Source organism: Ylistrum balloti, unplaced genomic scaffold (genome assembly GCF_031769215.1).
Source record: "Ylistrum balloti isolate Yb309-2 unplaced genomic scaffold, AGI_CSIRO_Ybal_v1 Utg370906, whole genome shotgun sequence".
NCBI lineage: Eukaryota > Metazoa > Mollusca > Bivalvia > Pectinida > Pectinidae > Ylistrum > Ylistrum balloti.
Window position 1 is genome coordinate 547,802 of NW_026782514.1, and position 25,099 is coordinate 572,900.

The 25,099-nt window shown below is 36.4% G+C and overlaps 1 protein-coding gene across 2 annotated transcripts in view; it reads right to left on the reverse strand.

Moving 5' to 3' along the window:
• Window positions 1-3,629: 3,629 nt before the first annotated feature.
• The window catches only part of LOC132559396 (semaphorin-1A-like), a 35,639-nt gene continuing 14,169 nt past the window's right edge, over window positions 3,630-25,099 (reverse strand). Inside the window, exons 4-17 of one of the 2 annotated variants that reach the window (XM_060224008.1) lie at window positions 24,786-24,848; window positions 19,461-19,571; window positions 16,819-16,909; window positions 16,033-16,140; window positions 15,797-15,885; window positions 14,007-14,148; window positions 13,508-13,871; window positions 12,989-13,071; window positions 12,308-12,524; window positions 11,324-11,392; window positions 10,973-11,022; window positions 10,554-10,682; window positions 10,191-10,292; window positions 3,630-8,742 (exon numbers count right to left, since the gene is read on the reverse strand). In XM_060224008.1, the coding sequence (XP_060079991.1) occupies window positions 8,339-8,742; window positions 10,191-10,292; window positions 10,554-10,682; window positions 10,973-11,022; window positions 11,324-11,392; window positions 12,308-12,524; window positions 12,989-13,071; window positions 13,508-13,871; window positions 14,007-14,148; window positions 15,797-15,885; window positions 16,033-16,140; window positions 16,819-16,909; window positions 19,461-19,571; window positions 24,786-24,848 (2,022 nt within the window). In that variant the 3' untranslated portion in view covers window positions 3,630-8,338. The remainder of the gene's footprint in view (window positions 8,743-10,190; window positions 10,293-10,553; window positions 10,683-10,972; window positions 11,023-11,323; window positions 11,393-12,307; window positions 12,525-12,988; window positions 13,072-13,507; window positions 13,872-14,006; window positions 14,149-15,796; window positions 15,886-16,032; window positions 16,141-16,818; window positions 16,910-19,460; window positions 19,572-24,785; window positions 24,849-25,099) is intronic. The other variant, XM_060224009.1, reaches the window with a different exon arrangement.

Consider the following 25,099-nt stretch of genomic DNA (forward strand, 5'->3'; position numbering starts at 1 on the left):
TCAATCTATTCTGATTTCTTTAAATCCCACGCATACCCAGGACAGTAGGTCGACTTGCTCAGCAGCCAAGGCAAGCCAGCCTCGTAAGTTTAAAATATGCTCATTCACGCCTGTTACAAAGGCACATTGTTACTTGGTATATCAGATTATTCAGCAAATCACGTCTACAAAATAACTCTGTAGAATATTGTTCTCACTTCCAGTTTCCTCATTGAAATTGATATAAAAGCGCGCTTCAAAGTTATCGACGACATGACGTGACCTGTTGACCCCCGGAAGACGATAGCGGTGATAACGTTCAGCGTGTAACGGAAGGCATCCCAGGGGCCGCGGGGACATGCAGAAACTCGTCCTAGCATCACCATCTCACGGATAAAATTCACAGCAGAGTTGGGATTCTAAATCAAACCTAAACAAGAGTCTGGCTTGTCGAAAGTGTAAATAAGTTTACAGGTAGACGATCTTGAATAGGTTTAAACGAGTCTAAGTGATTGCTTGTTTTATTGGATGTGATCACATCTTAGATTCTGTTTATCATAAAAACCAAATTCTGACCTTCATTGTTAATTGTGAAGCGGTGGTGTAAGCTTGTTGTGACGTAACATTGGCATGTTTTGTAGAGTTAGTGCTATGATATAAAATCTACACCATTAAATAATGGCCTCAGCTTACAGTCAACAACCACACAAACTAGGAAAACTGCAATCTAACGTTACATACATTTAATACAAATATAAACAGTGTTGATAATAATAAATGTCCAAGATATATAGAAAACCCGAAGCTAGTTTGCGTAATTATCGGCGCGGTCGTCCACTGTCCAATCAAGACACTCTTGACACGTTTTTATTTTGTGATACCGTAATCTCGGATACAACCCACGTCCGCCATTTTCTACTAATCGATAAGTAAGGCATTCTCGGGACGTTTCGGGATACCATAATCTTAGATGTACAACCGACGTCCGCCACTTTCTACTACCCGACAAGTAAGACACTCTCGGGACGTTTCGGGATACAATAATCTTAGATGTACAAGCGACGTCCGCCATTTTCTACTACCCGACAACCAAGACACTCTAGGGACGTTTCGGGATGTCGTGATCTCGGATTCACAACCGACATCCGCCATTTACATCATCCAACTACCTAGATGCCGACGTCCACCTTCAGACTGGCACGTATCAGGACGGATGCTCGTGACCGACTCGCGAGTGTTCCGAAATATGAATCCATTTCCAAGTGAGAGGGCCGCTATCCTGCTTCAAACTCAGTCGCCATACAGTGATGTACCGAAATCGTGACGTATTGTACGTACAGTCCCCTTTACCACACATCTTGTCAGGTGCCGTGACAGATTTTATTGCCGTTAGAAACAGATATAGAGCGGCCATTGAGCGTGTCTCTCGGCAGAACTTTTTTTATGATGCCCCATTTTAAACATCAAACAACAAACTCTGACTACGAAAAGTTCAGTAGTATGTTTAAGTCTAGAGACATCATCACGCCCATCTCTTCTGAACCATCCCCTCCTGACCCGGTTGATCAAAAGTTATTTAGATATAACCACTGATGATTAAAAATTACAACTGCTGCCAATGAACAAACAAGAAAATTAAAACCAAATGTCACACTCAAAATATATCAATAATACCTGTCTCAATAAATCTACATTTGTGAAATGATACAGAATTTCCCAATGTTGTATGATTAGTGTTTGAAAATATTCCTTGACCATTGGTTATCGCTAACCAGTGGTTGAACAACCGGGACCAGGTGATGTCCAGTACGGCGCCGTGCGCGTTATACTGGTGAGGTACACACCCCAAGGAGATAAATCGGTGTACCGACGACGTCCCTCTTCCGCACCCGTTTACCACACTAAAGCGCTGAAATATACCACGACGACAATTCTATCCTACCACACCGGTATTCTAACACGGTGCCAAATCTGTAGTGATCAAATGGTCCTGGTATGCCGTTCCTACACAGCGTTGTCTCGTGATACGTGGTGAGCAGTAGATCCCTTGTTCCCCTGTGTAGCCAGAATTAAGATAGATTGTGATAGATCCGCGACACTTCCTGTGAACCTTGGCGAAGTGACCTACAATCCGACACAATAAAGGTCGGATATAAATGTTGACTCATCGTGATCTTTTGTTTTTATTTCGTTGTGTAACCATAACAACATCACATTTATGAGATGCTAGGAGAGAAAAAAACCAGACTTGCTTGTAATTACTCAGTGGTCATTGACACACCAGAAGTTGTTTCATTTAGAGACCTAATTATTTTATATTTGTCTCTGGTTTTATAACAATTCCGTGATGAGATGTTCATCACTGTCTCAAAACTTTGATTGTGATGCTTTGGTTCTATGACGTCAAACGTCCTTTAGTAACAGTTCAAATCGCTTCCTCAAGGACAGCTATCAGCAGTGTAAATAGTTAACACTGAGATATCAGACAGCTTGGCAGGACCTCTCAATCTGAATTATAATTGACACTCCTTACTGAGTTGACAGTAATACCCTCCGTAATTTAGATATATTACCAAAACTACCTTTCCACTTCTCTCTCTCTCCGGTTATATTGACCATAAACAAAAAAATTAGTTCTAATTTCCTAATTCTTATTGTGTTGACCATTGTTAGTTCTGACAAAAATTAACAATTGTTTTGGATAGAGCCCATCTTGACCATCATGTTTTGCCTGAAATTACATTTATAAGAAATTTAACAAGAGGCCCAATGGGTTTGCATTGTTCACCTGGTATGCTATGTTTATCAAAACAGAATCAGTGTTAAAATCACAAATATATTGACATGTAAACCGTTGGCATTCAAAGTGGGCACATCCAATGAATTTTAACCAATTTCCACAACAAACAGCTTCTTATACTCAATTCTAAACAGTGACAGTTATAACCTGGATAATAAGTATATGCCAAATCTTTTTTTCTCAATATTTGTTGGGCTTTGATCTAGAAACACCTTTCCACTAAATATCCGTCTTTTCCGATGTTTGTTTACCAGAAGAAGTCGTTTACAGGTTATAACAAAGTTGATCTCTGGATCTTCATTATGGGTCAAGGTCATTTCCCTTCACAAATGTTATTAGGCACCAACCTAGGAACCTATCGTCAAATACCATGCTTCTGTGTCTGTATAAAGGTTTTGATTGAATTTGACCCCTGTGACCTTGAATAATGATCAAAGTCCTTCTTTTTTGCACACTTTGTTGAGCTTCATACTAGGAATCTGTTAGCCAAATATGCTTCTGCATCTATTGGTTAGTCAAAAGTTGCTTAAAGATTTTAACAAATTTGACCTGTGACCTTTAATACATGACAAGGTCATTTCCTTTTTGCAAACTTTGCCAGGCTTCATCCTAGGAACCTGTCAGCTAAATACCATGACATTTGTTCTCTGGTTATTGAAAAGAAGTGATTTAAATGTAATGTTGACCTTGGACGGACAGAGGACAGACGACTGATGCCACGCCATCACATAAGCTGACCTGGCCCTTTGGGTGAGCTAACAAAATTGGCAGAGAAAAAGGAAAAGAAATTGAGATGAAAGTTTGAGTCCTTTACTCAGGTGAGCTTATACAAAAACAACAAAGGAAGAAATTTTCATTCAATTTTGATATTTTTTATTAAGTATTTTTATTCATTTTTAAGTCATATTTATTTCATAAATGTTATATACATATATTTGTTCAATATGCTGAATAATGATGATGAATAATACATACATTGTGTGGGTAAATGTCACAGTTTTTAACACAACTTTTTTTCCTAGATTTGTTTAGACCATAAAGGCAAGCTGAAAAAACACCTGACCCAGCCATGCTGATGTTTTACACTTGACCCAGCCATGCTGATGTTTTACACTTGACCCAGCTTTGCTGATGTTTAACATCTGACCCAGCTTTGCTGTTGTTTTACACTTGACCCAGCCATGCTGATGTTTTAACACCTGACCCAGCCATGCTGATGTTTTAACACCTGACCCAGCCATGCTGATGTTTTACACTTGACCCAGCCATGCTGATGTTTTAACACCTGACCCAGCCATGCTGATGTTTTACACCTGACCCAGTCATGCTGATGTTTTAACACCTGACCCAGCCATGCTGATGTTTTAACACCTGACCCAGCCATGTTGATGTTTTACACTTGACCCAGCCATGTTGATGTTTTAACACCTGACCCAGCCATGTTGATGTTTTAACACCTGACCCAGCCATGCTGATGTTTTAACACCTGACCCAGCCATGCTGATGTTTTAACACCTGACCCAGCCATGTTGATGTTTTACAAAGTATTTATAAATCAGGAACAGGACACGTAGAAAAATAAAATTTTCGTTGTGGATGATCAATACAAATGAATGAGTAGCTATTTAAAGTTCTTAGCTATCACACAGCAGACACAAGTACTGCACCAAAGGCTTACACCTCTTGTAAAGTCCATATCTTAAATCAAAAGTGACCAGGTTATGGGATTATGGACTTCTTGGACATCAATGACAGTTCATTGATCAAGTGGCTTCATCCCAAATTACAGTATCTTAAATACTTAAACTGTTAAATAGCATTCAGTGTGAAATCCTTTCAGAAAATTATTTTGCCAATCAAAAGCTGATGTGTACAGTATAAGATTTTCATTAAGTTCTTAATTAATGACTTTCAGCAAATATTGATTCATTTTTCAAATTTCTAATTAAACTCACTAAAACTTTAACCTGGTTTTTAAAAAAAAAAATCTCTTTACACTAATCCTAAATTAAGATTTATATATATATTAACTCTTTAATTTCATTTTCACAGAACAAACAAAAAAGTTTTTAGAAAATATTTTAGGCACATATGAAGGTTTGTGATGCAGTATGTGTCAGAAGATAGATTAAAGCTCTTTACCACCACTCTCACCAATACCCTAAACAGCGATTATACTTAAAGCACCAATAACTGTAGCATTGCGCTGTTACAATTGAAGCTTATATACTGATAAAACTGAGATTTTCCCCTAAGATTGAGTACTAAAACCGAGTATTTGGTCTAGAATATATTCAATATTGGCCCTTTACAGAATGCCTGAAAATTCAGCGTAATGTCAGTAGCAGAACATGATGAGGACAAGAGCAACAATAAGTACTTGCATATGAAATGAAAGTAAGTAGATTTAACAATAAAGTTCAAATTTTTGAGATCAGTTATAATTTTCCTTTCAAAGAAATATGGCAGTGAAAAATTACTTTCAAAATTTTGTGTTGGGAAATCTCATAAAAGTGATTGATATCTACTGATAAAGATATATGAAGTAAGTAATTCTAATGCTGATTGGGATATAACATTTTAGTTTCCAAATCAGAAAAGAATACACAAGTGACCTGGCATTTTATAATATGTAATGTAAACATTCATAAAACACGGATTCCACCTGCAACCATTCACATGACATAGATTATACCTGCAAACATTCACATGACACAGATTCTACCTTCAAACAGTTATATGACAAAGATGTATGAAGCTGATGTAACAACAGGAGATATAAATAACAAACGGGATGAAAAATTTTAACCACAGATGATTTAACACAAAAATAAACAAGGAAAATGTTCAACCATTTTCACAACAATAGTATTAACTTATGATTTAAATGAATTCTCTTCACATCTTTTATTTTGTTTTAAATGCACCTGTTGATTTGTCAGGTACATCACAACAGATAATGTATATCATCATTTACAAACACTTCATATTATAATGATTCAACATAGCATACTTTGATAGATTTTCAGTATCAATTTACTCCAAATCAAAATGTTATTTTTATATTTAGATACCCATGATTGATAAATAAGCTTTAAGATGTTCAATCACATAAATTTGAAACCATTTGTAAATAAGATATACATTTACTATATATACATTAAAGATTTTGGTATTTTTACATGTATTTGGCAGTATAAACAGTATGTACACTATATACACTTTGTGGGCTGTGCCACACTGCACCATAGAAATTATATATATATAATTATATAGACAAAGTCAGTCCAGATTGTTGTAGTATCGCTGCCCACACTACATCTACAAACACTACTTTTTTTTTATTTTTATACATTCATTTTTTTTATTTATGTTCCCATGAGGATTTTTATAAAAGTGTAATTAAAATAGACTAACAAGATTTCTGTAACACAATAGCACAGTCAGTAGTATATATGTACACTCAAATTATCTATTAAGTGTTCTTAAAACTATAAAATGGTCTTGAATCTCAAAAGCTGGAAAACTTTCAGTAAAATGAATTTAGCATTCTCTTTCTGTGATAAGTACTGGTCACTGTGTTAGTGTGGTAACAGAGATCCTTTGGCCAATTCTAATTCTATCTATATGATTGTAAGCAGCGGTACCAAACACACTATCCCCTCCTTCAAATCTTTTACTAAAATGTCTCTCAGTAAATCACTCTCTGCTAAAACAGTTTTCATGAAAAAACTGGATCTAAACATTTCAGAATCACACGTTATCAAATAGATGTATCAAATTGGTTTTTTCATTTTTTGTTTTAAATTTTGATTCCTGTTATCTTTTAATAGTCTTTGGGTAACTGGATGAATAGTGGTTGTCAGATGGTTAGGATCAGAGACATATCTACACAATCATCTAAACAATCCACATCAAACCACCGTCTCATGTGTAGACAGCAATACCTATTGTCGTTTTTTTTTGTTTCACAAAATCTCATACATTCAAAGAAAACTACATTTTTAAAATTTTGAAATGGATTCAATTTCTATTTTGATAACCATGAAGAATCATCCTTTTAAAAATCAGTTTTCTTTTTGTCATCTTTGTCACATTGAAAAAACACTGCAGACAAGAACAAATCAACCAATCAAATCTAGATTCTTCCAATGAGTTAATTAATTCCAAAATGTTTGTCTTTGAGAATAATCAGATGGTGTGGATAAGGAAGCACTGGCCTGTTTTTGGACTAAAACATACAAAGTACACTGAGATCATTTAAATAATAGTAATAATATTAACAACGAAGCACCCATACAGTCACCGACTTCCTACAAAAACATTTTTGTACATTCTTTTTAAATGAACAGAAGATTTGAATACAATTTAAAATTATGCAATAAGTACTTTATCCTCTGTAGAATTGTCAGTGACTGCACAGAGCAAATGCATAGAATAGTTGTGTAAACACAGCCTAGTATATGATTGGTGGTCGGGAACACTTTAGTTAGTACCACACCATGTTCATTTGACAATGTCTGTATGATGGCCCCTCTACTTCACCATACCTTTCTATGACCAGTGTGGACTTAAGTCAATAATATAGTGTCATTATTTCCCTACCACACACTTAACACTCACTCTCTATGGTGGATTTGTCCAATGATCCCTGGTTAATCCTTGGACCAAAATTTGACCTTGACCTCCAGTTAGTTGTTGACCTTTACTAATCAGCTCTGCGAGAGCTTCCCCATGTTGAGGTACTCGATCAATTTTATCTTTAACTTAGCTGCCTTCAAGCTGTTGTTTTCATTTCATAGAAAACATGAATGTTTGATTCGATAGAAGCAGATTTGTTGAGTGGTGTTGATATGGAGAGACCCAGTTTTAATCACCATGGAGTCTGCTGGAGTAATCGCAATGATTCATTGTCTCAGAAGAGCAATTTCTGAATCAGGTTTGCAAGATGAAAAGTCCCCTGTGTTCCTAGGTTTACTTTGAAGAACCTGCTCAATCAGAAGATGTTTCTAGAATCTATAAAGAGGCTCTGTAATGATCTTCTAGCTGTTTGATTACAATTGATGGGTTGCCATCTTCAGTAAATCCATCCAATATATACATATGTACAATATGTATGTTTATTGTGCAATGTGTCTGTAGCTTCTAAGCACTTATACCACTGTCTATGGCAGTTTGTTCATTCACATTGAAGAGGGACAAAGAACATCCTTCATTTTGGAATGACGATGCACACTGTAAGGTTTAGGTCACACAGCAACCTCTGACCTTCTTCAGAATACCTGCTTCTGAAAGTACCTCCATTTGATCTCATCTTGGAATGTAAGAATCGGTTATTGTTTTTCCACATTTTAACATCACAGATGAAAAATGTCACTCTGCGTAACAGATGAACCCTACAGACTGCAATCCAGAAAACTCACAGTCAGTTTCCGGACCTGCTGGCTGGAACAGCCCAAACCATGTATGTCTGGTAACACTGGCCTTACACCTTTGTCAACCAAGAGTATATCACAGCACTTAACTTGTGCGTTTATAGAACACAACAATCACTCTATACTACACATAGGTCTTATTATCTGTAGACACCGGAACGTTCATGTTGGAAATTGGTTTAGCCGGCGCATTGCCATTGGGTAAATTTGATCCTTTAGGTAAGTTCACAACTAAATTTAATTGTTTATTTGAATTGTTTATATCGGAATGGTTCACATATCTTGGTTCTTTATTTGAGTCTTGTGACAATGTCCGTTGGTGATTTTTATGTAAAGAACCGTAAATGTCATGTTTTTCTGTGAGAAACGCATCATCATTGTCGTCGTTGGTGTGAGTACAGGAACGCACTTTGTAGCCTGCCACAAAACTTAATATGGAGGATATTACAATAGCAACCACAATAGCAATTGCTGTTTCTGCTACACTTAATGATGATGGCTCTGCTTCCTCCAATCTCTCGCCAACAACTGCAAAAAAAAGGACAATGTTAGAAATCCTGTTCAGATACAATATATAATGAAGGTCTAACAATAGAAGACTGCTGATACAGTCATTTACATCAGATAATGTTCAAGTTTATCATGATTGTGAGGAATAAAAACTATTTAATAATAGCTTAAAAGTGATAGCAGTAGACTAAAGTAACACCAAGGTCAGGTTCATGAGGCACTGTCATCCACTGGTTAAGTCATGCTGTTATCCATCTTATATACACGCCTACACGACCTTCACATGACCTTGACCTGTGAGTAATTAATACCTGGCAATCATGCTGCCATGCAGCCATTGATTTCTAGTCACATGCATTAACTAATTTGTTAAGTCTTTTCTGATTGTGTTAATTACATGTCATTCATTTTATTTAGTCTTTTAACAGGCAGTGAAACCATGATGTTCACAATGGCTCTTCACAAAGTCAGCACGTTTACAACAGCTATAGAACTGAACCAAAAAGGTAATGCAAAATAATAAAATTACCAAAAATTAAAATGAAGGACAAACTAATATCTAAATAAATAATAATAGAAGAAGTAAAAACATTTCAAGGCATACAAAGTAATCAAAAATAATTAATTGAAAATCTAATTGAATTAGTAAGCCATACAAGAAACAAAAAGCCATAAAGTGGAGTGTGTTTAACATGATTATGTTGGGATGATACGACCAGTTGACATCTGAGGCGACACAAGGCTAGGCAGGGCATGAATAATTCAGGCCAAGTGATTGATGGGTCCTTATATACAAGATGCAGAGTAAGTTGTGACGATAAACCCATCAAACATTACAGAACTCTTACAAGGCATATCACGCCAAAGTTACCACAACAACGAGTTCGGGGACATTATGAATTAACGAGAGATGAAAATGAACACATCATAAAATAAATGTGATGAAGAAATATTAAAATGGAGTAGTAATGATATAGGCCTACTTTGAGGAGGCATTAAAACAGATGACTACGATGACAAGGCAAATAATAAGATGGGTCAAAGGTTGCCTGGTACAACATTTCCAGTTATAGTAGTATTGAATGATGACAAAGACACATTTGTAAGTGTTGAATAATGTAAAGTTAATGTAGCAGCCTGAACCAGACAATTAAGGTGACATACTGGTGAAAAATAGGACAGCAAATATGGCATGGTGAAACAGTAACTAACTAGTTATATATTATATGATACGACAGCAAACAGCGGGTGGTGTTAGTGTAACTAGGCAACGTGATATAGCAGAATACATGGTAAAGCAGGATTAACATGAAGTATGGGTATTAGTGGCGCCCATTACGGGTGGCAGTGGTTATACGGTGACCAATCACCAAGGAACAAGTCCGTCACCAAGGAACAAGCTGCTGAGGCTATGTGACACACGATATTAGCCATTGTGATATACAGACAGGCTTTCACTGCCTTACCAACTGAGCTTTCATCCATCAGCTTGGGTGCAAACGCATTCTCATCAGGTTTCTCGGTCATGCCAGCTTGTGGCATTTTTGTGACTGTATTGTTCGTCACTCCTGTGAAAAATTACAGCCTATCAGACAACGGTTGAAGAGGGGGAAATAAGTTTTATAAATATTAAAATAAATCAATAGAAAAAATTTGGTTGATTCACTAGCTTTGAAAATAAATTTAACTGATTAACAAAAAATTAAAAATTTACTATGGTATTACATAATGAGGAAAACTAATCAACCAAATTAATGAAGTTATATTCCAGAAATCAATTAACCAAATATCTTTGAACACTTGGCTGAGATTGCAGTGCCTCAACTAACCAAAGTTGCTACGAGAATGAGGATTGGGGATGTTGTTGCTAGGGACTCCACAGCTACAGTTGCATTTTGGGCTGGATGTTGACATGACAACAGTTGTTGGCTCCGGTGTCACTTTCTTTGTAGTTGTTTCTATAGAAATTACCAATGATATAAATAACTGTGCACATGTATATCCTAGGAATGGCTATCGGGTGACAGTGAAACGTGAAATATAATAAAATAATATGTCCCTTTTACCAATCTTAATTACAAGCCAATTTAGAAACAGGGAACGTCAGTGAACTCAGGGTGAAACAATAATATTAAACTGAAAATATATTCATGCATGTTAAGATAAACAGGACAGAGAAATAATCAACGAAAAATAAGCATATACAACATCAATAGTGTATATGTGTAAAGTTGGTAAAAAAACCTACCTAATGGGGCTCCACACGCTGGTAGTTTGCCTTCAACAATATTCTGTAATCTGTAAAGAAATGAAAGAATTTATTTTTCATTTAATTTTGATTAATTTTTTGCCATATATAAATAACAAATTTCTTAAAATTGGGAAGACATAATTCTGAAGTTTAAGGAAATAAAAGCTAACTGAAAATATCTGTTTAATTTTTCATTTCCATGAAAATGGTTTAAGAATATTGTAATATCTATATATGATTGTACAATCTAAATTCCTGATGAACAGGAGACAAATAAGATGTACAATTACTTAATTTGTGAATCAAGACAAGCAATACAATAGACAGAGAATGAAAGACTTTACATACCCTCGATCCGAGGCCGCACATGTAGTGCCCACAAAGGAGCAATAGGGATCTTGTAGTGCAACACACTCACTGTAAAATATAAATCAATAACCATATTATAAAGATTTAAAAACAAAGATGTAATGGAACAACATTATAGACATAAAATAAGGAAACATTTACATATCAACATAACCCTACATATAATTAAATCTAATTTCCCTTGACCTAATTTGTATTTAAATATAAAGCCGGTGTTAATGGTTGGTTATATTAGGATAAGCAGAAATAATCACTTAATATTTAAGACTATTTTTATCATCTTTTCTAATTTCAGTAATTTTCTTATCCTTTAATCTTCTTTCATGCCTATTTTTGTAAATCTGTACACTGATCAAATGAACACTGGCTCCAGTAGGACTTATAAGTTACCCGACAACTCCAAATTAAAATTTGACGTCAGGTATGTATCTCTGTTGATATAAGAGCGATCTATAGCCTCTTCAAATGGAAATTGTATGGTGTACATTCTGCTTTGTCACCGTGTGTGAGGAGGTATTTCTAAAGAAGTTCAGTGAAGTGGAAAGTTAGGTTAGGGATACTGGGTAGATAAGCCACTGTGTGTTGATCACCTTACAGTGACAATCCATCGTCATTGTGTGTGTGATGGGGAGATACAATAGGGCAGACCTATATAAACCTTACCAGTCCTACATTAACTTAATCATGGGTCCATAAGGCTATACTTAGTTTCAATTAAAGGAAACAACTTTCATCATAACATAAGTATGAACATAAATCTCACCTATATATGTTTTTTTTCCCTCAAGATATTTCTAAAAACCTTTGAGTGAAATTTCTAAAATTAAAATTTTACTCTAAAAGAAAAATCTTTCTTTGAACCTTTTCAATACTATATTTTCTAAAGTATCAAATACAACATTCTACTACTAATACAAACAATGCCAAGAACTTTTCCCTCAAGATTGAGATTTCTTTTTTTACCTGCAGGTAAGAGCTCGTTCACAGCGATGAAGAGGGATTGACATTATATTCTCTCTAGACATCACTATAAGTTTGTCTAGTCCATGTTGTTTATCGTGGAAGATTTTGATGTCAGTGATTGGCTGTTTGTCCTCAAACACTTGAATATCCTCCAGAATCACGGATTCTATCTCTTTAGTGTGTCCTTTGTTTATGGCCTTCAACACTCTCCCGTCCTCTGTAGAACAAATCGTTACAGATTAACTTGATAACTATTACGCCCTGTACCTGGTATATGTTACCAACACTCTCCGCAAACATCTACGCCATCTTAAATACTCAATGTGCATCTATAGTTGGTGCAACTGAGTGTACAATTATCACCCAAAAAAGTAAAACTACAAGGAGTAAATTTCTTTTCAAAAGAGCATTTAAAAAGAGGCAATCATGTTTTTAGGAGGTCATAAGCTATTTTAAAAGGTTTTAACGTCAGGAATTGTTAGTTTGAGACTTCTTTGTCACTCCCAACTCTTTTCTGTGGATTTTCAGACAATACACATTGTTTGTTGAAGTTAAATATATAGAACTCATCATGTCATAGTATACAGGTAATGGGTTGAAAATCTTTTTTCTTTATTATAAAGAATGTGTTTCTTCCTATCAGTTCATGCATTCTATAACTGTTTTTGTAAGTGATTTTACCTGTGCCGACAAACATGATGTCGTAGTAACGGTTATCAGCAGCATGGACTTGCCAATCGATGGCGATTTTTGTGAATCTAGACCTGGAAATAAAACGAGGATACATTAGGCTGCCTCAATCTCTAATCTCCTATATAGCATGCTATGATGAATTTGTTAAGCAGAGGAAAATTCCATTTACGTAACTCTCTACAACTGAATAATCTCCAGATTCTAGAGCTGCCATCGGCAAATCAATGAATAAATGTCAAACACTCTTGGCTTAACACTACTGCTCCCTCAACAAGCATAAATAAATAAATGCCAACAAAGCGAAGCAATTTTCAGATGTAGAGTTACTTCAACATATGTGAGAGATGTAAAAAGTACAGGAAATTAGAGGGCATAAGGATCAGTACAAATACTGTGTTGAAGTGGGAGCTGAAAGTGAGGGTCAATGCTTAATGATATCTTTTGTACAAGTCTCTTGGTTATTTACATCTTTACTATATCATACAGCAGAAGTTCTTGTAATCTTACTTTAGACTGAGTTTCATCAGCAGGGGAGCGCCTCCAAATGATGGAACAGCACTGTCCATCAAGGTGTGGGATTTGACAAAGTTCATAGTATCATCGCCAAGGTCAAGGCTGTTTTCAGAACAGGACTCAGGATGGGGTTTAGGAACATCCTCATCCGGGACAGGTAACCACTCATGTCCAAAATTTTCTTGGCCTTTAAATTTGCCCTTGAAAACATTGACAATGTCATCATATCTGAAAGCACACACTGCTGATCCACGTACACTGTTTTCAGGAGTGGTAAAAATAGCATAAAACATTTGTTGTCTGTCTTTACTTAAGTCTGTTGAGCGATAGTTCCCCTGGAAAAAGTTGGATGTCGATTCTGAAATGAGATAAAATAATAGTCCCTTTATAAATTGGAATTAATTTATGGAAGTGTTTTCTTTAATATAAGTTTACACAATATTCCAAAAGTCTCAATGAATGAAAAAATGCATCAAGTGAATTTTCCACTTACGAATTTCATTGAAGTAGAAAGGGAATTCCCCAGGTATGGAACAGTTCAGACGTGCTTTGAAGAATGAGGTCCATGTGTTATCCAGCACCATGTTACCTCCCTTGTCGTTCTTGCATACTCGCGCTATGCGTGAAAATACAGCCTACAAAAGAAAACGGAGGTCATTATATGGGGACAGTAAGTGTGGGGCAGAGTATGGAGATACATCAGCAGAATCACAATGGAGAATGTATGTTGTTCCAATGTAACTAGACTCAGAGTTACCACATAAGAATGAACCTTGATCAGTTCCACATGTCTACCTCTCAAGTTATAACTATAATCCAGATCACTAAGGAACCGGTTATACTTGGTGATAATGAGTATTTACCCAATATTTTTCTTGTATTACCAGGAGGGAAAGCTGGTCATTAGAAAACTAATAGTATGTTTGCATCACTTTTTAACCACAGGAATATTTGTGTTAATAATTATATCTCATCTGTTTCTCCCCTGTATTTAGACCTCTCCCAGGGAGCTGTCATTATTTAGCTCTCAAGAAAATCCATTATCTGTGACTTCAATACCTATATTTACAAAGAAAACCAAACGGTCAGCTATGGTATTAGTCATGTGCTTTCAGTTCCAATCTTTTGTCATCTTTAAGGCATGTGTGAATACTTAGAGAGTTAGCCCATTTCACCTGTTTGTGAATGCACATTGCCTTAGATCTGTTGCATGTTGTACTGTGATGCAGACACAACAATGAAATCAGGACAATGAGATGGGAACATGTGAAGGTAACACAGTAATCAGAACACCATTATAACTGATGACAGCACCGTAATGATCAGTTTGGATGGTAGATGATTAATGGAGTAGACCTGGTGTTTGAAGACCGTGGATATCTTTGTATCATAACTTACATCAGGAAGTCCCTGGTAACACCGATATATTTGTGCACTGTTATTTATAGTACATGCATAATCAGCAACTAGCTGTGGCTGCCAATTTCACTGTACAAATATTAGGATACCTGACTAGTTAATTAAGTATCTAGTACTGGTAAAAATACAATCTGATGTCACCAGACAGTCTCAGTGGGGGGTGTACCCTCTTCCCCTAACTTTTCTTGCTTCTGTGGTATCATCACATACCCCCCCAACCCCCATTTTCCCCCTCCTTCTATCCTGTTACAACTACTTCTATACTGTTCTAAGTCTTAGTCATAAGAGGAACTTCTCTCTAACTTGTCAAATTTTCGGGGTTTTTTTATCCTGTTAATTTGTCAAGGATTAGATTATGAAAATCAGAAAATGCTGATATGGCTTTTAAAGGATATAAAATTAAAATTAAATTGAATTAAAATTAAAGTGAATTACAATGAGAGAAGTAATAAATACAGTGTAACTCAAGTGTGAAAATTGAAATCTTGAAATCTTTAAAATACTTTAATCAGTTATTTGATCCCAACTCTGTAACAGAGATCTTGACAGACAGGAAATTCCACAAATATATATGTATTTTGTGTATAAAGCATTGTCACCGTCCCGATCAGAGGGTTGACAGCGGGCCCTTAACACTGGACGCACCAACAAACACACACACGATAACGTCTAGGTTTTCAAACTCCTTCAAATTTGTATGATACAATTCTTCTTCACATGAATTTGATCCTACTGGTGCAGTGGGCATAGAGATATTGGTATTTTAAATATTCCACCTGTGTCCCCTTCAGATTAAACCTGTCTCACCTATGTCAGCTGTTGTGATCACCTCTATTTTAACCTGTGTTCTTATGTTATCATTACCTTGCCACAATTGATATTTTCCACTGCTGTCTCCCGGAAGAAGAAATAAATCTTATCTTCAATATCAAATGAAGCAACAAAGTTTGGATCTGTAAAGAAAACAGTAGATGTTATTGAAAAATTGCTTTTTCCAAAGATACAAAATTCCATATTGCTATAATATCATTGCAGAAAAGTTTGCAAAAATGACAGAAAATATATTGAGGAAGTAGGTAAAGTTTAATATATAAGCATACCATTGAGCCATCTTGAGTCATGTGATCGTGTTCGGATCATCTGCCCATTCAGAATAAGTGGGTTCTGTTCTGCTATGTCAGTCACTGTTGCTCCAAATAACCTTCCATCTGTTGATTAAAAACATGTGAAATTACACTTAACAATGCCTTCCCAAGTGTTAATCTAATACAACAGATTTAAAAAAAGGATGTTGTTTGTATTCATTACAGAGCAGAAAAGCCTGCAGTTAAAACATTTCAGTATGATAATTGTGATGTTTTGAAGCTATAAAATTGTTTCTTTGCATTTTTGGTCTGATGGAGCTGGTAATAAACAAACTGACATAATCTTGAAGTGAACACTTCAAAAAAATGATCCTCAAAATAGTTTTGGACAATTGCTTGTTAAAGTGCACATGTAAGTGATCGTAAGTGTTGGCAGTGACAGATGTGGCAGCTTATGTGTGGTCTCATACAGACCCAGTAACCATCACTGACCTGTAATGTATCCATAGTAACCAAACACTCACCAATAAAAAACAGCTATTATCTCATTCCACATCACTTTGGATACTTTTATATCCATGTCATGTTCCGTACAGTTAAACAATGGCTAAGATGCTGACCTTTAATCTTTGACCTGATGATTCAGTAATCTGAGGCGATCAGATGCTTGAAGTAACATATCCCAACTAACATTTCTCCTTATGATTCTTTTTTACTTTCACTTTCTAAATTTAAGTGTCATTACCATGGTTTATGGGCAAATAAAAAGTCCAATTTCACAACAGATGATATAAGACTTACCAGCATATACAAATGAACTGTTATGGTTGGGGTTGTATGGACATTTTCCTACTCCGCTCTCTTCCTCAATCTGGGTATAGCCAATAGAATCCTGTAAACAAAAGTAACACTTTAAAACAATGACCTTGATGCTATATTGTAAAACAATGACCTTGATGCTAAAAACCATGACCTTGAAGCTATATTGTAAAAATGGTATACCATACATAAAAACAATCTACACAAAAGAAGAATTATCTTGGGAGGCAAAAGAAAATATCAAAGAGAATTATTTTTCTTGCAACCATAGATTTTGTGCTGACTTTATTCCATACAGTAATGATCATTTCAAACAAGAAGATATATATAAATATGAATAGCTAGACAACAGCTATTTGGCATGTAAAATCAAACAGCTCATTGAATCAGGCCTGAAACACCATAAAGATTTTTTATACTATTTCCTACCAATTTACAACAAGTTTCTTTTGTAGAGAGAAGATATGTTTTGAGTTCTGTGTTGGTATAGTATTATACTTTACCCCCCCCCCCCCCCCCCCCCCTACCCCTTCCTCCTCCGGGCATATTCCCATTAAGAAGTGTATAAAATTTGAAGTTGTAAGCCGAGTCACTAACCCCTTAGCCGTAAATATCCAAACATAGGGATTACAATGATCCCAGTAAACCACCCGCCTGTTACATTAATCCGTTTTCATTCTACCAGAACAAAACACAGGCCATTGTTATCCACATTTAATACACTGACATTGTGCCAAGAAAGTGGTTAATGCTGTCTGCCGACATCAGGAGAGGGGAAAGAGTGGGAGGAAAGGGAGGTAACACCAAAGGGGGAATCAATCATTCTAAGTTGTATCTAACCCGTTACCAATAAATTTGGCCACATGAGAGGTACACAAGTCTGTGTCTACAATTAGTGTACCAGTCATATAGCTGGCCTGTTGTCTATCTAAAACAAATCACCAGGCAACACACCCTTGCTGAAAAACAGGGCAACACATCTTCACATCAATATTTCTTCTTACGTCAGAAATTCCATCAATAAGGAAGAAACATGCTTCTAACTAATTAAAAATAATGTTATGTTTTTCAACTATAAACAACCAGATTAGCTGTTCTCTTGAGCCATATCTTTCTAGGAAAACAATATGAAATCTAATAAAAACAAAGCAGTTTCTCCTGCGTCATTGAAAAGGACGAGAAGTGAACAACAAGTAGTGGTTGTAAAAGATATGGATTCTTTCAGTCGTGGAATACAAGCATGGGGCTTCATTCATAATACATATGTCTGCTGTACAAATTGAATCTGTCAGACTTTAAAACTATTCCAACCTCCCATTGATGCTCCGTTAATCTTCTCCTATTCAAACAGCAAATTGTCCCTAATTTTCTGTTACCGTGCCCGATATGCTAGCTCTATTATTTAACATAATGTACTGCCACGCTTCATTATGTGTTTTGAGAAGCCCTGCAAATTATTTAAGATAATTCCTGACGCTGCAGTGTCTCTAAGAGTGGCAGCTCCTACACCCAGTTCTTCTAGACTAACATTATTACACTGACGATACTGTGTATAACATACTCCAATATATGTAATGGGAATCGACCAATAATCATTAATTAAAATCCATAACTCATTGGATTGTCTTGAAAACATGATTTTAGTAATCTTGATTATCAGTATACTAATTTTCTTATCTTTCAATTGTCAGCATTTATTTTTCATTATCCTACCGTAAAACTGCTCCTAGTCTTGTGACCAGCGAATAAAGCCGGGCTAGGAGCTACCACACGATACAGATAGTACAATATTTACAGTAGATTGGCTGTTTTATGACAGCATGTGTAGATGTATATGTATATTTGTTGTCTCCTGGGGCCATGTAGGCAAATGTAGGGTTATACTAGTAGGCCTTCTACAGGTAACATGGAGCCACGCTGGTAAACACACTTCTCTTTTGACACATATTATTATCGTCATAAAGGTGCTACTATTGTCTGCCGTTATAGCCAATCCACTCCTGCAAACCAACCCAGTTTTATCATCCCAGTTATCCCTAATTCCGTCAACCTCCTTACATTGTAGTTATCCATACTCTACTCCTGTCAATTCCTTTATACCAATAGAGTTGTCTCCCCCCCATTCCCCTTGAAACCAACCTCTTTCATATTCATAATATTCAGCAGTATTAGGACGACCGCCCACTACAGATGCTTGATACATAAATAAAGGAACATCTGATACAAACAATTAATAACACAGTAGCTCAGAATAACCTTTGTATATATATACCTACTGACCATTAACTAATGTTCTGTCTGACCAGTGATTAGATAACTAACGACTGCTGTGTAATCTGGTGATGATAGTTATAGCTGGAGGGTTACACACTAATTGTAACACATCAGGTCAGTGGTGTATGTTTTCCCCAGTCAGTGGAGGTGGCTGCCAGCCAATGAATCTACACAAATTCCCAACTACTCTACCAATCCTTCCCATGTCTCTCCAACTATGATTACTGTAGGTGTCGCGGTCAGACTCAGCCAGATGATACAGGAATGAACCTTATAATCTTCCATCAGAGACAATCCCATTTCAGCCTTTGAGATTAAGATGAATAAATTGGTTTTTCCTGATAACTTACCGTGCTTTTCCGGTAACTTCTGCACTTGGGTTTAAAAGCATTTGTTCCACAAACAAGCAGGTCTCCAGAATCCTTTTTCCCAAGAACTTGGATAAAATTTTGGCATTCCTCCTGAAAAAACAAAATATATATATATAAATATAAGTCAAGCAATACAAAGAGTTAGTTCATTTTATGTTCACATTGTATTGTGATATAGCAAGCAGCTGGTGGATATATTGAACAATGACATCTTCATACAACAGCTGGGGAAAAATGAAGCGGAAAGTTTAACCTATTAATCTAGAAACTGAATTGTAAGATAATATCATATCTTACTCTATAATCTGAAGGAGAGAGAAGTGCATTCTGTAAACATTGAGTCCTTATATCTAGCTCTACTATACAGTTCAGACATTGTACCCTGCCATATAATTTGTTGATAGCATTATGTAAAGAGATATCCTTTGAAATAACTGGTGCCTTTATGTTGATAAAATGGGTTGGTAAGCGTGGTGATATTACAAGGCTGCGGGGAGGGAACAGAATACAGATCTGTAACAACAAAGACTGGTGATGTGCATGTCATTCCGCACGTCAGGTAGACCTGGGGGACGAGACCCGCATACTCAGGTATACTGGTGTCTTTGCTAGCTATACTCACACACACATAGTGTGTGACTACCCTAAATTTCCTGTAGGTTACAGAGCTCCACATCAGGGCCCATGTGTGTTCTACATCATCTAGAATTCTAAAGGTATCATAAATGTCCTGCCATATTCTCTATAATTTCTTGAATGTAAAACATTTAAAGGATACACACTAAGTGTCTCCTATCAGAATATGAATCTTTTCAATGCTCCAATTATTTTGTTTATCGTGGTTTTTTTCACAGCGTGTGTTCGGTGACACACTATGAACACTCCAGTAACACAATAGATAGGAAAAGCACATAAATTTCCACAATATTTTAGGATTCATATGAACCTCACCAGCACAACAATTATGAGAGATATAATGTGTTTCTCTAGGGCCCATTAAAAAGGGGTAATTTTTCAACCTTGTCAAGTCTGTCTATGGTTGACAAAGCCTTGAATTCCCTCCACTACATTACCGCACACACATAGCACTTGAGCACGTATAGTGTCCCTTGCAAGTATATTATTACACTCAGCCTGTGTTAAAGTTTTGCTATCACTAACCCAAAGATAGTTATGATATTCGCTATCAATGTAATACATATAGTGTAGTATAGTGTATCTAACTGATTAAAATTGAATAATTTCATTTTTAAATTGTTCAGTTTAAAGAAAGTCATACTGTTTTAAATGCCTTTACACTGGTTCATGTAAAGATCAAAATCTGATAAGACAAAAACTGTGATTGCACTGCCAACTGCTTTGGCTGATGAAGCTGGTTTATATTTGTACGTACACACGAGCAGACCCTGACAGGTCGTAAAAAAACTCAGATAGATACCAGGCATCAGAAACAATAGACCTGGCAGACGTCACAGGGAAGTCGGCCATTGTTCCTCTGTCAGTAAATGTATACAATTCCCGGGTCTGGTGGGGAAAATCAGCAGGGGGGGAAAGGAGAGGAGAGCGAAGGGGGAGGGTCCAGGGACACAATCAAGTCCATACAGGCGGAACATTCAGACGCGGTCCAAAACAAAAGTAATCTCTTTGTACAGCCAACATGTTGGCTGTTTTAGATCATATCATCACACTTTAATCTGGTGTTTAACACTACCAGTAAGTTATACATTGTTAATGTTAAGAAATATGATTAACAAAAACAGTTCAGAAAGATTGGGCTGCAGACCAGTGTATCAAATCTCAAATTAAAAGTTTTTTGTTTGCATGTTTTCAAAACATTGCTTAATTAATAAGGGTGCAAAAAGTTAGGCGAGGTCTGTTTGGCTTGACATTGACACTTCATATAAAACTGGTAAATAGAATTCCAGATCTACAAAACATGCTTGTCCTGCATGTCGGGCGTAGACCAAAAAGGCAGGGAAATTACAGAAACTACGGGAAAGCATGCATGACAGCCATTGGTAGCTTTCCTTTATGTGGTTAGACTGCCCTAGGAGGGTTCTTCCTACATGGCACATGTTTATACATAAGTAACCTGACATTAGTTTCCAAAATAAAGTGCTACAGACAAGTGGCCAAGACAGTTGTCACTGGCACACGTCTGTCTCACCGCACAAGTCTCGTCTACTTAAGTATGCAACATCCTCAACGAAATTACATTATATTATTTTTGCTATCTTATATTAATATCACCTTATTTAGAATCTTTTTCTCATTCTTCCTCACACACTTCTCAATAATACTGTTCTTTTATCTATCTCTCCTTCCAATGTTGACTCCATCCTATCGGTTCCCCTGCCTACATGTATTTATGTTTTGATGGCTGACATTTAAACAAGTGAGCCTCCAAAATCTGGAGTCTTGATTGAAATCTTGAGATAGGAACATCATCTGATAGGACCAACTAAGTAAACTCCATCAGGTTTGATAACTCAAGTCTACTGCCACTTAAAGGAGATTTTTTTTTAAGAAGTCAGTCTTTGATTGACCCCTGACAGTTGTACTGATAGCAGCTTTTGTATAAAAGCGTAAACACAAACACGGCATGAATCTGCCTAATTCAACAAAGTTCTGTTTGTACAGAGTTCTAAATTTTTTTCCTTTGAAAATTGGGACATATTAAAAAAATGTAAAATTTAAATTGTGAAGCCAGCTATGAAAGCCCCACCTCAGATAAATTTTGCGCCAAACTGCATTAAAACATAAGGTGATTTTGTAATGCTAATACTAAATAGAATGACGCGAGCACAGTACATGACAACAAGGCCTGTGTTCCCTATGATTGTCTAGATAAAAGTACAGTTACGGCTGAGCTTTGTACCTAACAAACAGACCACCCTGATAAGTCTCGCCTTCTCACTGATACTGATCGATAGATTTATACATATTTACCTCTCACTATTGGTTTTTTTTTTAAATGAAAATCACTTAATCAACAATTTTTGTATCATTGATCTGAAAATAAGTTCATAATCTAAAAGGATACATAAATATTTTAGGTGAATTTTTACACCTTAAACATCAAAGAATTGTTTCATTTCTAACAAATCTATGATCAGACTGAGCTTTCCAACACATATTAGTTTATTACATGTAGATATTGTCATAACAACAATTGATCCAACTATTTAGCGGTTTACCCAATATGATTGAGGTTTTACTGCGGGCTGGTGAGGAGCAGTGGGTGACTGTAGTTATACAGGAAGACAGGCTCAGCATACCTATACCTTGTACAATGGCCAGCATTTACTTCCGACTTTTAATGGTACAATTTGAAACAGGAGCTTGTGTACCAGCTTTTGAAGTACTCATGTACAAAGCGATTACCAGGATATTGAGCTCATTACCTTGTTTTTGATCAAGTCATGGCTTTGTTCTATTCCAACAATGAAATGTGCTAATTGAAGATCGCCATCATCGGAACCTCTACAAACTTATATTCACACAAATTCATGACTCGTAACACCTTTACACTCAGAGTTTCCTTTCACGTTCTAATTAAGTTTTCACCTGCACTCTGTAAACCAATAACTACAGGTTGTATTTGTACAGGGAGAGCTATATACCCTCGTATATTTGTTACAGATAACTGGTCAAAGGTTCAGTGTCCTACACACATTGATTGAAACATCATTACTTTTAGGGAACCCAGATGTCATTCTCTACATATACAGCATCATTTCCATTTTCAAATCAAACCAAACTCTACAATATTGTGTATCCAGCGTTTGTGTCAGAAGGAATTAGGATGCCAATTTTGTTAACCAGTAGCAGAAAATTAGCCTGCCATCATCACTCTGGGTCCTACATTACAACTGGGTTTGTTAATAAAGTGCAAGCCTTTCCTGTGAAGACTCTATAATGTTGATCATCAGGACATGCTTGTCCTTGCTAAACGTACCAGACTGTAATATTACTTTGATGACGTTTTCTCCATCAGCAGGTTTGGCTCGGTCAATACCGAAATTGGTTTGTACATCAGACCTTTTATATTGAAAATGGCAGCAAATTCCTGAAGACCAACGTGTGGATGTTAGCATCACATGATTATCAAACGTAGTAGTCGATGAAGGACTCTGTGTAGAGAAGTGAATGAGGAAATGGACCTCCGCGATTGTTCTGACATAAAATGTGGAATCTGTTGACAGACTGATTGATCTGTTGGCTCGTTTCACCTGCTGACAATTAGCCAAGACTTTAATAATGAATTGTTTTATCAGTTGTTTGTGGTCAGACTACAGCTGTTGACTGGCAGCTGACCGTTTGCCAGACCATGTCAACAGTTCTTTAAACAACAGGGCTAATTTTGGTCTTGCACAACAGGAGGAGAAATTCCTGTGAATTGAACATATGACCAGGGCACAAGTCACTGACTGTGACAGCATGGTCTTTCTCCCAACAGTGGGTCTGTATCTATACAGTTAAGGTAGAAATCACCTGGAAACTTCAAATACCTGAATGCAATAATGATGGAGAAAATGAGAAACAAACATTTTTCAGTTTCATTAAAGCTGACAATATTTTTATTGGTTTCTCTAAGGTCAAGATTTTTCGAATTATGGGCGACGGTGCCATGGAACTGACAGAGATTGAGTTACAGGAAAGACAATCAGTGTTTAGGTTTGGTACCTGGGCCAAATCCCTGTCACCTGGGTGAACAATAGGCAGGTCTCGGCGCAGGTGCTTGTCCTAAGTGTCTGGTTACAGTATAAAACCAGTACCAGTAAAACAATCGTGCCTGCCTTCAGCGACCTAATGACTAGTGTAATCAATGTGCATGTCTTATGGTCATTTAGCCAGCCTTGAGTGATCCAAGCTCACCTGTAGGGGAAATGGATACCCATGTATGCAAGATGCCAAGTCTTGTGACCCAGTCTATATGGGTCAGATTGAAAGGTTTTTTACCCTGGCTGAGCTTCCTATACTAATCACAATATACAGGTAACTGTGACCAATTTCTGTTGAGGTGAGGGTAGTTTTGGAGTACTGACATATTATAGGAATGAGTTAGATGTGTAGGAGGTAGGCATACATGTGTCCATGAATCACACAAGCTCAGAGAGTGAACGTGCAATAATGGCACATGCTCAAACTACGTCAAATCCGGGACAGTTATCATAGAATGTACCTTGTGACCTAACCCAAACAATAACCTGCTGCTTCCCAATGTCACTCTTTGGCACAGATAGGAGAGTATCTTCCAAACATGTGCCAGTGATGTGTGAATCACACAGGATATTTACTTACCTCTGATTTCTGTTTCTTCTTGCAGACATCCATATCAAATGGTCTAGGTGACCATTCAATCCTCTGTAATATACAACAATAGGTATTTACTTGTCATACCAGTGAAATCAATCCATCATTTCACTGGTTTAAACCTTAACCTGTATATAAACAGCTACCAATTTGAGTTATCTTGTCATTTCATCATGACTTGGGACTTAAGCAAGTCTTCAGAAACTTCAGAGTTATTCATATTATGTTTATTATGATATATTGCACTTCACACTATGTTTATTTTTCTATTTCATTTCAATATATATTAGATAACATACATA